Here is a 14503-nt window from a genome sequence, read left to right on the forward strand (position 1 = left end):
TTGGTGACATGTTTCATCTCACTATAGGGAGGTACTTGGCATATCATTACTGCATGATGCAATGGAACCTTCTGTTGCTGGGCTCAATCTGTCACAAATGGGAGCATCGGCTGGGGAATTGATGTATCCTTACTGGGTTTACCCCAATTTATCTCAGCAGTGGGACCTCCAAATTTAACGGGATTTGGCCTAGGCCCACAAATACCAATGTGGGTCTTTACCCCAGCTACCTCCATGTGCTCTGTAGGCTGATCCTGAGCCTCTGCTACTTGGGAGCTGTGGTACATGACTTTTGCAGTGCCTCCATCTGAATGGGATTCCAGGGCAAGAATGGATTTCCCAGACAGGAACATAATAAATAATTACAACAGTACGAACATGTATTAAAGGTTAATGGCAAATAAAAGTAAGGCAAGTTATACAGTGGCTAACTAACACACCAACTCTGTCTAACCAGGCCCAGTACCCTCCCAAACCACCTGCAAAACCACCTTATGGCTTCACCCTAATGGCTAATGGGTACCAGTTGGTGCACAGAAATGTTGGGACCAGGGCTCAAGTCCAGCGGGAACACATAGGAACGGAGTTCCTGCACTATTTTTGCAGATGGAACTAAGTTCCCCCTGGACAGAGAACAGAAACACTTCAGTAAACACTGCTTCTGCTGGTGGGAGGAGTTGGAGCACAGTCTGGTTAGAGGGATAGTGAGATCCTCTAGCAATGGACAGAAACTCTTCCTACAATACAGTAAATGCAAGCCTGTCAGCGGTCCTGCTGTGTGATCACCCCGCACTGTGTGGATTACATGGTGCTTACATTTCTGTGTGGCTTGCTCTGGGGTTACTTAGCTCCCCACAGCAGAAATAGGACTATTGCACCTTAACGTGAATGTAAATGTTGATGCTAAAGTGCCCGGGTTTTAAAAATTTGATTAAAAACAGGGGCACTATAATTCATAAAAATTTACATTTCACTCCTGTTGTGAAAAAAAAACTTACATTTAATCTTCACAGCAGCTCCAACTTCCTCCACCTGTTGCAAAGCCTCTTCCTGGGTCTAAAATGAGGAATCAGGCTTCCTCCAATCACTGCGTTGAATCAGACACTGGGGAAGCTGTGATTGGAGGGTGACCTGCTGTGATTGGAGGGTGACCTATCCATCATTTCTGACATCAGAAATGGCTTGTGACGGCCGGAGGAAGCTGGAGCTGCTGTGAAGAGAGTGAAATGTAAATTTTGATAAATTAAAGTGCCCCTGTTTTTAATCAAATTTTTAAAAACCGGGCACTTAAGCATCAAAATTTACATTCACTTTAAGTGGATGAGATGCTGTGGCAGAGGAGGAGTCTCTGGCCCAAAAGACAACCATTCAACCCTTCATTGGTTTTAACTTGCTTTCATTAATCAAAGAGTATAGATCATATACATATAAAGGTAGCGTGTGTGTGTGTGTGTATAAAACAATATTAATTGTGAGGGGTGGAAGTCATGGTGAGTTCCCACACTTTTTGTTGTAGGACTTGACCCCTGGTTGGGGCCCTTTAAGGTAATCCATATGAATTTAAACAGTTACAACTCATAGGAAGCTGCAATCCACAGGAAGAGCTGTGTATTAGTGTCTGTGATGGACAGAATGTCCTGTCAGTATGACAAGGTGAGAGGATAATCCTTACCACTAAACAAGATTCAGCTGCACAGGCTGAAGGGAAACTCCAGAATCTGCCAATAATTTACTTTGTCTGGATCCTGATCCACAGCTCTATCACAGGGTCAGAATGCAGCTGGCAGAATACACTAAATCAGCAGATAAGAGGAATGCTGTTACTTTACACAGGATGGAGTCTCTATGCAGCTCCTCTCACAGCCAGGCCTCACACACTCCTTCACTGCTCTGACATGTCTGCTTCCCTCTGTGTCTTACACTCCTCTTTTAAATTTCAACATCAGGATCTTCCCTATAGGCATAATTGATCACATGACCAACCAGTCTGATAGCTACTTAGGCAACTTCTCCTGCAGTCACTGTATTCAGGAGCAAAAGTTTAACAGGAAAATGTGAGGGGCTACACTTATTTATCATTCTCCTTGTCCTGCTGTAGCACAGGATATGTAAAAAAAAACTACCTTGTAAAGGTATGGCTGTTAGTGCCTTTAAGAAGTAGGGGTGCTACAGTAATAAATGTGCCACTTCCATAATGACTGCCAAATAATTGTGTGTAAGAGAGTTTGTGTGTGCTAGATAGTGAGAATATGAGTGAGGGAACAAAAGGATGTGTGTGTGAGAAAGTGAGAATATATGGGAGAGAAACTGTGTGACAGAGTGTTTAAAAGTGTGTGTGAGTCTTATTTGTTAGAGTGTGTGGGAGTTAGTTTGTGTTTGTGTGTAAGAGAGTGTTTGTGTGTGTGAGTGTTTGTGTCTGTGAGAGTGTTTGTGTGTGTGAGAGTGTTTGTGTCTGTGAGAGTGTTTGTGTGTGTGTGAGAGAATGTTTGTGAGTGTGAGAGTGTTTGTGTGTGTGAGAGTGTTTGTGTGTGTGAGAGTGTTTGTGTGTATATGTGATTGTGTGTGTGCGCGTATATATCTGAATGTGTATATATCCCTGGCTATATATGTATGTATGCAATTTTTCCTGCCTTAGCTTGCTGCCATGTGAACAAGGATATTTTTTTTTTAGATATGAGAATAAGTTTAGAATATTTCTTAGTATATCATTGTATACAAAGAGTGTTTTATTCTTAATAAAAATGTATATTAGAAGCGTATAACGGCGTAATACAAGTTTATGTATGGCATCGTTAAAATTTGGAGTTGAAAAAGTGGGACCACTAAGAGATTTCATGGGACCACTGGCTCTTGGGTAACTTCTTCAACCACTGGTTTTCAAACCTGTCCTCAGGCCTACCTAACAGGTCACATTTTGAGGATATCTGAACTGGAGCACAGGTGAAATAATCAGCTGATTAATAAACATGGTAATCCTGAAAACCTGGCCTTTTGTATTAACTATTGCTTCAGACTGTTCTTTCTACTTCTGTATCATTATCAAATACTTAAAGGGACATTCAACCCAATTTTTTTCTTTGATGATCCAGATAGAGAATACCATTTTAAACAACTTTCTAATTTACTTCTATTATCTAATTTGCTTCATTCTCTTGATATTATTTTCTGAAAAGCATATATGGGGCCCGATCCGATATGCAGCGTCGCCCGCAAAAGCCGGCAACGCCGAATTTTGCACGGGTTTGGTATACTATATATGGCGTAACCTAGAAGTTACGCTCGTATATTTCTGCCTTCGCCTGTAGTTTTTTGGGCCATAGACAGGTATACCAAACCAGCGCAGTTTGGTATCCAATATACAGCGTAAGGACTTACGTGTGAAAATGGAGAAATCTTACTCCATTTTCACCTCGCTACAAAATGCAGCCGTAGTAAGCCTTACGCTGTGTATTGGAGCCCCGTAACTCCCTAAACTACCTGCCAAATAAAACCTAACACCCAACGCATGCGCAATTTCTATCTACCTGTCAACCGCGATCCCCCGCCGCAATCCCTAATAAAGTATTTAACCCCTAAACCACCGCTCCCGGACCCCGCCGCCACCTACATTAAATGTATAACCCCCTAATGTGATCCCCTACACCGCAGCCACCTACATTACATACCCCCTAATGTGAGCCCCTTACACCACCGCGATCTACATTACATACCCCCTAATGTGAGCTCCTACCCCGCCGCCAGCTATATTAAAATTATTAACCCCTAATCTAATCCCCCTTCCCCGCCGCCAGCTATATTAAATTATTAACCCCTAATCTAATCCCCCTACACCGCCGCCAGCTATATTAAAATTATTAACCCCTAATCTAATCCCCCTACACCGCCGCCAGCTATATTAAATTAATTAACCCCTAATCTAATCCCCCTACACCGCCGCAAGCTATATTAAAACTATTAACCCCTAATTTAATCCCCCTACACCGCCGCCAGTTATATTAAATACATTAACCCCTAATCTAATCCCCCTAAAGTAATCATCTCTATTACCAGCCCTTAAAAGGGCCTTTTGCGTGACATAGCCCCAAAGTAACAGCTCTAGTGCCAGCCCTTAAAAGGGCTTTTTGCGGGGCATTGTCACAAAGTAATCAGCTCTTTTGCATCTAATCTAAATCCCCCTACACCGCCGCCACCTATAATAAATGTATTACCCCCTAATCTAATCCCCCTACACCGCTGCCACCTATATTAAATAGATTAAACCCTAATCTTACCCCCCTACACCGCCGCCACCTATATTAAATAGATTAACCCCTAATCTAATCCCCCTACACCGCCGCCAGCTATATTAACCCTAATTATATTAGGGTTAATATAGTTAATATAGTTATTATATTATATATATTAACTATATTAACCCTAATTATATTAGGGTTAATATAGTTAATATCGTTATTATATTATATATATATATATATATTAAGTATAATAACCCTATCTAATTCTAACACCCCTAACTAAATTCTTATTAAAATAAATCTAATTAATATTAATATTATTAATTAAAATATTCCTATTTAAATCTAAATACTTACCTATAAAATAAACCCTAAGATAGCTACAATGTAATTAATAATTACATTGCAGCTATTTTAGGGTTTATATTTATTTTACAGGTAATAACTATTTAATAGCTACCTTGTTAAAATAATTACCAATTTACCTGTAAAATAAATCCTAACCTAAGTTACAAATACACCTACACTATCAATAAATTAAATAAACTACAAATATCTAAACTAAAATACAATTAAATAAACTAAACTAAATTACAAAAACAAACAAACATTAAATTACAAAAAATAAAAATTACACCTATTCTAAGCCCCCTAATAAAATAACAAAGCCCCCCCAAAATAAAAAAATTTCCCTACCCTAAACTAAATTACAAAAGTTAACAGCTCTATTAACTTACCAGCCCTTAAAAGGGCTTTTTATGGGGCATGCCCCAAAGAAATCAGCTATTTTGCCTGTAAAAAATATAGTATATTATATTATATATAGTTAATATATATAATATAATAACTATAATAACTATATTAACCCGTATATAATTAGGGTTATTATAGCTGGCGGTGGTGTAGGGGGATTAGATTAGGGGTTAATCTATTTAATATAGGTGGCGGCGGTGTAGGGGGATAAGATTAGGGTTTAATCTATTTAATATAGGTGGCGGCGGATTAGATTAGTGGGTAATACATTTATTATAGGTGGCGGCGGTGTAGGGGGATTTAGAGTAGATGCAAAAGAGCTGATTACTTTGTGACAATGCCTGCAAAAAGCCCTTTTAAGGGCTGGTAAAAGAGCTGATTACTGTGGGGGAAAAGCCCCGCAAAAAGCCCTTTTAAGGGCTGGCAATAAAGCTGTTTACTTTGGGGTAATGCCACGCAAAAAGCCCTTTTCAGGGCTATTTGTAGGGTTAGACTTAGGTTTAGTGGTAGGGATAGTTTAGTATTTTAGGGGTTAATTAATTTAATATAGGTGGCGGCGGTGTAGGGGGATTAGATTAGGGGTTAATCTATTTAATATAGGTGGCGGCGGTGTAGGGGGATTAGATTAGGGGTTAATTAATTTAATATAGGTGGCGGCGGTATAGGGGGATTAGATTAGGGGTTAATTAATATAATATAGGTGGCGGCGGTATAGGGGGATTAGATTAGGGTTAATTAATTTAATATAGCTGGCGGCGGTGTAGGGGGATTAAATTAGGGTTTAATAATTTTAATATAGCTTGCGGTGGGGTAGGAGCTCACATTAGGGGGTAGGTAATGTAGGTGGCGGCGGTGTAAGGGGCTCACATTAGGGGGTAGTTAATGTAGGTGGTGGCGGGGTCCGAGAGCGGCCATTTTAGGGGTTAATAACTTTATTAGGTGGCGTCGGGGTCTGGGAGCGGCTGTTTAGGGGTTAATACATTTTTTAATATTAGGAGAGTGAGGGGGGATAGCGGATAGAGGGTTAGACGTGTCGGGCTATGTTTGGGAGGCGTGTTAGACAGTACGGGAGATTTTATAACTTAGTCAGGTTTTGTAGGCGCCGGCAGTTTCTAAAGTGCCATAAGTCACTGGCAACTCCAGAAATTTTTACTTACGCAGATTTCTGGACATCGCTGGTTTATCCGACTTACGGCACTTTAGCATCTGACGGCGCCATATATGAGATAGCTCGCGTTGCGAGCTGAAACTACGGGCGGCGGGGGTTCCCTCGCTTGTGCCGCAAACTACGATCTATATTGGATCGCTCCCCTAGATAGGCTCAGTAGCTTCTAATTGATGGCTGCACATAGAAGCCTCATGTGATTGGCTCACCCATGTGTATTGAAATTTCTTTAACAAAAGATATCTAAAGAATGAAACAAATTACATAATAGAAGTAAATAGGAATGTTGTTTAAAATTGTATTTTCTATCTGAATCATGAAAGAAATTTTTTTGGTTTAATTTCACTTTAACCATACTGAATGCTATTTATATCTGAAAATCATTTTAATGTCCCTTTAACCCGTATTGGTGCTATTAAATTCATCAAGAAAATGCATATATAAATATTTTTTATATGTAATTATAAAACTGTACCTTATTTTGCGGCTTACAAATCATCATTTTGCTCTGGGTAAATAAAAATGAATTAAAAATAGTTACCACCTGTCTTAGAGCTAAGAATCCCCATCAATGTAGTAAAAATATAAAACTTTTTCTATACCTTTCATGGAATTTAGTTTTACCAACATAAATTGGTCCCTTGTCTCTCACGACACAGTAGTAAATAACATATTTTTAAATATTATAAAGTACACATCTCTGTTTATTTGTCTTTTCAGAGTTCATTTACTCCACCCAGTATACTTTTTATTAATCAAGCATTCCTGGGGCTGTGGACTGGATATTGCTTTGTTTGGCTATGGCAATTGCCTTGTATTATTAATAAATGCAAAATGCAAAAGAAAATCTATGACTTCGCCCCAGGTGATTGACAACCCCTGCTCTTGCGCCATTGGACTATCATGAGCAGGGGCAGCATTGTTAAATTGTTAACATTGTTAAAAGTGGGCAGCGAATAGCTGCCCACTTTCTGCTATCCCTGGTGGACACGTTTGCGGAAGCGAACCTTGTACATCCAGACTTTGATAAATGGGGCCCTTAGACATTAATCCAAACTTGTTTCTAGCGTAGAGACATGGCTTGTCATTGTGTTAGCAAAACATGCATTGTAGTCATACTACATCACCTGTGCTTAAGAAAGATAAGTACAGATATGTAGTGCAGCTTGTAAAGTCTGCTGTTTCAATTCTCAGAATTGTAATCCCCACAATTTTTAGACTTAAATTACTGAGAAAGGATGAAAAATAAATAAAGTATATATATCAGAGTTTTGTTACTACATTATTTTATATTTCAATATCCCTTAATATACAGAGAGAGGGTATTTATTTTCAATTCCAAAAACCTTTTAATGTTTACATATTATAAGAATTATGTTACATGTAGTCTGTGTTGATCAAGCAGCAAACAATTATACAAAATATGTAAAAGCTAAAAATTGTTTTTAATTAGTTTTTTATTTATTTATTTGATTAAGGTTTGGTGTGGAGCCACCTGGACTTATAAAGCTGGAAAAAGAGATTGAGCAAGAAGAAATCCTAATAACTCCAACACCGTCTCCCTCTCCTTCTCCAACAAAGTCAACATCCTCTTCCTCCTCTTCATCATTGTCAGGAAAAAAAAGCACTGGGAAACTATTGGATGATGCGGTAAGGAAATGTGTCAATAGAATCTAAACCCAACCACAGTCAACAGTTAAAGTTCAGCAGATTGAAATGTCACACACGAGCATGCTTTAGGGACATTGAAATGCAGGACACAGCTATATTATAATGGTTACCGCTCACCATTCTATTGTTTTTCCTCCTGTGCATTTCTTTAAAGACATTCTCTTATTTTAACCCTTTAATGGTGCCAGTTGGTCAGGCTTCACTTTTGACAGTAAATAAGAACCAAAAGGCCCATCAAGTCCACTTATATTGCATGATACTTATTTCTTGGGACAGCCATATGCGTCTCAGGCATTTTTGATTATCTTTTACAATCCTGCACTGCCCTATTTACTCATTTTGTCTTTTTTATATGTATGTTATGTAACTTATAAAATATGTATACAACAAGAACAAATGTAAACCTCTTACTCTGTATTATGTCTGCTTACCTAAAGTGCATGATATACAGTAGCTGTGAAAAAGCTGCATATTTGGTCTGTGCATGTATACTACTTCTCTCACATGGTGCAAATATTTGTGAGCTTCAATATCTTCAAACTGGGTCTGTTTTCTTAAGAAAAAAGGTGCTTAAGAGGTGACATGATTGCTTTATATAAATATATTCAAGGCCCATATACAGAGATGGCAGAAGCTCTGTTTATTCCAAGAAAATTGTTTGTGACCAGAGGTCACAATTTAAGGCTGGAGGAAAGGAGATTTAATCTCCTGCAACGGAAAAGTTTTTTTCACTGTAAGAGCAATAAAATTGTGGAACTCATTACCAAAGGAGGTAGTGAATGCCAATACCCTAGATACATTTAAAAAATATTTGGATACATTTCTGTCTATAAACAAAATTCATGGATATGATTGCTAGTATTAAATGAGTCACCTTTTAGTGGGATTATTTAAGGTTAACTGGAGCTTTTTGTATATATTTTAGATTTGTATAGGTTGAACTCGATGGACTTCGGTCTTTTTTCAACCTCATCTACTATGTTACTAATATGCTGGTGCCCAGTATAAAAATGTGGACCTTCACCAAGTAGCACATGCAAAGGGTTAAAATAGAGAAAATAACTCTGAAGAGAGCTGCAGCCATAGGATGGAAATAATGGTATAGTGAGTAGTTACCATTGTTTTGTCCAAAGTTTAACATCTATTTAAAACATCTTTATGCCCATCCCTGTTAAATTCCCCTTAGTCCCAACTAGACCAGTTATAGAACAGTTCCTGGATGCATTTAGCAATATATATTTTACAGCTCATCTTTCAGTATTCAGTTTTGGCCTTGAATAATATATAACAGAACAACACATTGCTGGCACCAAATTAATGTTGTGATTCAGAATTGCACTTCAGAAATTATGAAATTATTATATACTTTTAAAACATTTTACTTTATAATACAATGATTTGACAATTATTTGACACTCAGCATGGAAAAAATAATCAATAAACCTAGAAAGATATTTCACATAGTTTCCTGCTAGGTAAATACATTTTCTTTATGACCCATAGCTTAACTATATGGCATAAATGTTTGCACAATTTAGTTAAAAGCATTGATGAAAAACTGCTGCCATATAGTGCTCTACATATGTACATGCTCATGAGTTTACAAAGATATACTCTTCAACAAATAATATCAAAATAACAAATTAATAGGAAAGTTTTTTGGTTTGTTTTTAAATTGTACATTCTATGGATCGTCAAAAATAAGGGTTTTAAATCCCTTTAAAATTGTTATTACACAAAACAATCTAATGGATTTTGAAGTTCTTGAAACATAATCTAATAATAGTATTTAAAAACACAAAGCAATGTAAAGACTGTGAAAACAGAGAACTCATTAATATATATATATATATATATATATATATATATATATATATATATATATATATATAATAATCTAGAAAGTCTATGACAGAGAAAATTGTATAATACAATAGTAAGAATTGTGTTAGAGCAATAAAAACTGGTGTGGTGCAACATTGTAGTCAAAGGATAAAGAAATGGTAGAGCTCTTACTACCATCTGAGCTGTTTCTCACAGACCTAAAAATATATATTTTTTTGTGCTTCTAACCCTAATCACTCAGTAAAATATTATTCTTGTGGACATATACAGTGGGACAAAAAAGTATTTAGTCAGCCACCAATTGTGCAAGTTCTCCCACTTAAGAAGATGAGAGAGGCCTGTAATTTTCATCATAGCTGTACCTCAACTATGAGAGACAAAGTGTGGAAACAAATCCAGATAATCACATTGTCTGATTTGGAAAGAATTTATTTGCATATTATGGTGGAAAATAAGTATTTGGTCACCTACAAACAACCAAGATTTCTTGCTCTCACAGACCTGTATCTTCTTCTTTAAGAGGCTCCTCTGTCCTCCAATCATTACCTGTATTAATGGCACCTGTTTGAACTTGTTATCAGTATAAAAGACACCTGTCCACAACCTCAAACTCCACTATGGTGAAGACCAAAGAGCTGTCGAAGGACGCAGGAAACAAAATTGTAGACCTGCACCAGGCTGGGAAGGCTGAATCTGCAATATGCAAGCAGCTTGGTGTGAAGAAATCAACTGTGGAAGCAATAATTGAAAATGAAGACATACAAGACCATTGATAATCTCCCTCGATCTGGGGCTCCATGCAAGATCTCACCCCGTGGGGTCAAAATGATCACAAGAACGGTGATCAAACATCCCAGAACCACACGGGGGGACATAGTGAATAACCTGCAGAGAGCTGGGACCTACGTAACAAAGGCTACCATCAGTAACACACTACGCCGCCAGGGACTCCTGCAATGCCAGACGTGTCCCCCTGCTTAAGCCAGTACATGTCTGGGCCCATCTGAAGTATGCTAGAGAGCATTTGGATGATCCAGAAGTGGATTGGGAGAATGTCATATGGTCAGATGAAACCAAAGTAGAACTGTTTGGTAGAAACACAACTCGTCGTGTTTGGAGGAGAGAGAATGCTGAGTTGCAACCAAAGAACACCATACCTAATGTGAAGCATGGGGGTGGCAACATCATGCTTTGGGACTGTTTCTCTGCAAAGGGAACAGGGTGACTGATCCGTGTACATGAAAGAATGAATGGGGCCATGTATCGTGAGATTTTGAGTGCAAACCTCCTTCCATCAGCAAGGGCATTGAAGATGAAACGTGGCTGGGTCTTTCAGCATGAAAATGATCCCAAACACACCGCCCGGGCAATGAAGGAGTGGCTTCGTAAGAAGCATTTCAAGGTCCTGGAGTGGCCTAGCCAGTCTCCAGATCTCAACCCCATAGAAAACCTTTGGAGAGAGTTGAAAGTCTGTGTTGCTCAGCGACAGCCCCAAAACAACTGCTCTAGAAGAGATCTGCATGCAGGAATGGGCCAACATACCAGCAACAGTGTGTGACAACCTTGTGAAGACTTACAGAAAACGTTTGACCTCTGTCATTGCCAACAAAGGATATATAACAAAGTATTGAGATGAACTTTTGATATTGACCAAATACTTATTTTCCACCATAATATGCAAATAAATTATTTCCAAATCAGACAATGTGATTGTCTGGATTTGTTTCCACATTTTGTCTCTCATAGTTGAGGTATACCTATGATGACAATTACAGGCCTCTCTCATCTTCTTAAGTGGGAGAACTTGCACAATTGGTGGCTGACTAAATACTTTTTTGCCCCACTGTACCTCAAAGGTTTTTTTTATGATTTTTTTTTTGTTCCATTACAGTAATTGCTGGAAGTCGCTTGGTCTCATTGAAGATATTATATATACATTTCATATACATACCATATCATATACAGTACATACACACACCCAGAGGTGGAAACATAGTAATATAGTTTACTAGTCAGGATACTAAAAGGTGCTTGTCCAGAGGGAAGAATACACTAATTCTCTCAATGTTAAAGATAAGGGAAAATCCCCCACATATTTTTATTTGTCCAGGACTAGTGGTATTTTCCAGCCCCATACATACATGCATATGCAGTGAGACTAAGACAAACCCTTCAATGTGAATAGCCAAATAAAATAATAATATTACATTGTCTGGTTAAGTCCATTCTGTGAATGACAAACTACAGTCTCATTAAACTCTATTTTTGTGAATACAAGGATACTTATGTTTTGAACCACACATCTACATTAGGGATGTGCATTTGTTTCATTACAAATGTCAACAAATGCACTAACTAATTTAAAGAATAACAAACATAATTCATGAGTATGAATGAAAAGAGCGAAACGCTCAACCTGGGAATGAAAAATAGCATAATAGCTTCTTCTATGGCTAGTTACCACCCAATAAGCATCCTCTTTTTTCTCAACATGTGCCTTTCACAGAGAAGAACTTTCCTGTAGCATATTAGTCTGATCCTGACTTAACAGTACAGTCTAGCCCCGAAATACCAGGCAATCCCTCTCTGAACAAGAGAAACAGCAAAACCCCAGACGTACGTTTTGGCCTATTGTGGGTCTCGTCAGTGAGGTTCAGCCATATCCCTCTAGGCACACTGAGCAATGGGTCCACGTCTGGATTCCCGCATCATGCATAGGGAGACTTCCCTAAGAGTAATAATTTGCATAAATAAAAAGAGAGAAGCGCTCAATTCATGAGTATATTTGTTATTCTTTAAATGACATGGGTTACTTACCTTTAGCGACCTGGGGAGCCGTGCTAATCCACTTAGTCTCCATGGCCGTTATTAGTGCAGCAGATCCCTTCTCCTATAGCACTGTATTTGGCTCATTTTAAACAAACCTAATACCAAATAGTGCTGCACACGAATGTTCCGTAAAACAAATGTTTCCGAATATTTTTCCGGATTGATTCTTCCTAAATAAATTACTCAGTGCTGTACAAGTCTAATCTACAAAGATATTGTTTAATGGATCTGAATATTCTTTTTTATTTATTTATTTTTGTTGGTAGGTTCAACATATTTCTGAAGATCCCCCTTGTAAATGCCCCAGTAAGTTTTGTGTGGAACGCCTTTCTCAAGGAAGATATAAAGTTGGAGAAAAGATCCTCTTCATAAGGGTACATCTTTTTTTATCTTATGCACTTGGCATAATAAATGTATTGCTCACAAGATACTCAACATACATACTAAAATGTAGTTTCCTTTCTTGAACAGAGAATTTTTTTTTTTTTTTTTTTTACTTCTGTGATACATTTACTAGTCCGGATAGCTAACGGTTAATTAGCAGTGTGTTTCATATTAAAGTGTTCACCTATTTCCTTTAGTAAATATATTTCAACATTCATTGATATTTGTTTTCACTCAGGTGAAATAAATAATTCCTTATGTGAGTGACAGCAGAGCATGAAGTTCTTTATTAAATTACAAATGGCTATTGAATCACTAACAAGGTATAACTTGTGCTTTGCCAAATTTTTGGTGCATTACGTCTTGTTAGCAGATTTGTGTTAGATTTAATATTTGTTCTGTGATGCCAGCTAGGGTGTAAATAAAATAATTTACTTTATCTGCCCTAAATGCTTCTTATATCATGAAGAAACTATGTATCCGTAATTATAGTGCATATATTTGTTTATATTTAAAAATATATCTTAATGGGCCAGTCAACATTCAAATGAATGCACTTTGTGCCGAATTATGTAACATTACCCTAGCGACACCTGCAAAAGAAAAAAAAAGTTTTTAAAGATTTAAACCCCCAAACCCGTACTTCCTTCCTTGCCAGTCTCTTCTGCTCTTCTGTTTTTTTCAACAGCGCATCATGGTTGCATTGTCAAATCACAGTGGATACGTCCCATTGAACTACATGTAGCATGCTCTTGCATTGGGTAAAGCAGCCAACATCTATACCCAGCACAGGAGCATGCTACAGGAAATAGTGCTGCCATCTAGTGTACCTGCTAATGTATAACATTATATATATAACAGTTGCAAAACTGCTGCCAAATAGTACTGCAGACACGTGCATGCTCCTGAACGTACCTTCCTGCTTTTCAACAAAGGATAACGAACTAAAGAAAATTTGACAATAGAAGTAAATTAGAAAGTTGTTTAAAATTGTATGCTCTATCTGAATCATGAAAGAAAAATACAGCTTCCATGATTCAGATAGAACATGCAATTTAATCTGTGTTGATCCTGCTTGTGCACGTTTTTTGTGCATGCGTAATGAACCGTTTTTTCATTAAGGGGGTCTGTCATGAATACCTTATGATTTAGATGCTAATGGGTTAATTTTCTTTAGCTTGTGTGATAAAAACATTTGTTTTTTTTTCAGAAGAAATATGTTACTGTGCTTTCCCTTAGATAAACCAGAATTCCTAATAAATAGTTTCTAAGTTCTACTTGACCAAATGTTATTGCATATCGATTGATGCATCAAGTAAGTAAAAATGTCAGCACAAGAAACAAAAAGCAGTACCCTCTACCCAGAGCTAGATAAGGTCAATCAGAGGACACTAGTACAATTTAAGAAATGCTTTTAACCATATTATGACACTAGATGATGAAAATATGACAACCATGTAATATTTGGTACCAAACTAATTATCATAATGTCACTGGGAAATGGCTTATATAGGTATATGAATATGTAAAACAGAAGTTATAAGGTGTTCTATAACTTCAGCCAAATACATGTCATAAAAAGAGGGGAGTGGATATTTCTGGCCTCTCTGTAGGAAGATTG

The 14503-nt window shown here is 37.6% G+C and overlaps 1 protein-coding gene across 2 annotated transcripts in view; it reads left to right on the forward strand.

Moving 5' to 3' along the window:
• GAS2 (growth arrest specific 2) overlaps positions 1-14503 on the forward strand; it is a 463160-nt gene that overhangs the window by 281513 nt on the left and 167144 nt on the right. For both annotated transcript variants that reach the window (XM_053720381.1, XM_053720382.1), the window contains 2 exons: positions 7632-7803; positions 12765-12872. In XM_053720381.1, coding sequence (XP_053576356.1) covers positions 7632-7803; positions 12765-12872 — 280 coding nt within the window. The remainder of the gene's footprint in view (positions 1-7631; positions 7804-12764; positions 12873-14503) is intronic.

Source organism: Bombina bombina, chromosome 7 (assembly GCF_027579735.1).
Source record: "Bombina bombina isolate aBomBom1 chromosome 7, aBomBom1.pri, whole genome shotgun sequence".
Classification (NCBI taxonomy): Eukaryota; Metazoa; Chordata; class Amphibia; order Anura; family Bombinatoridae; genus Bombina; species Bombina bombina.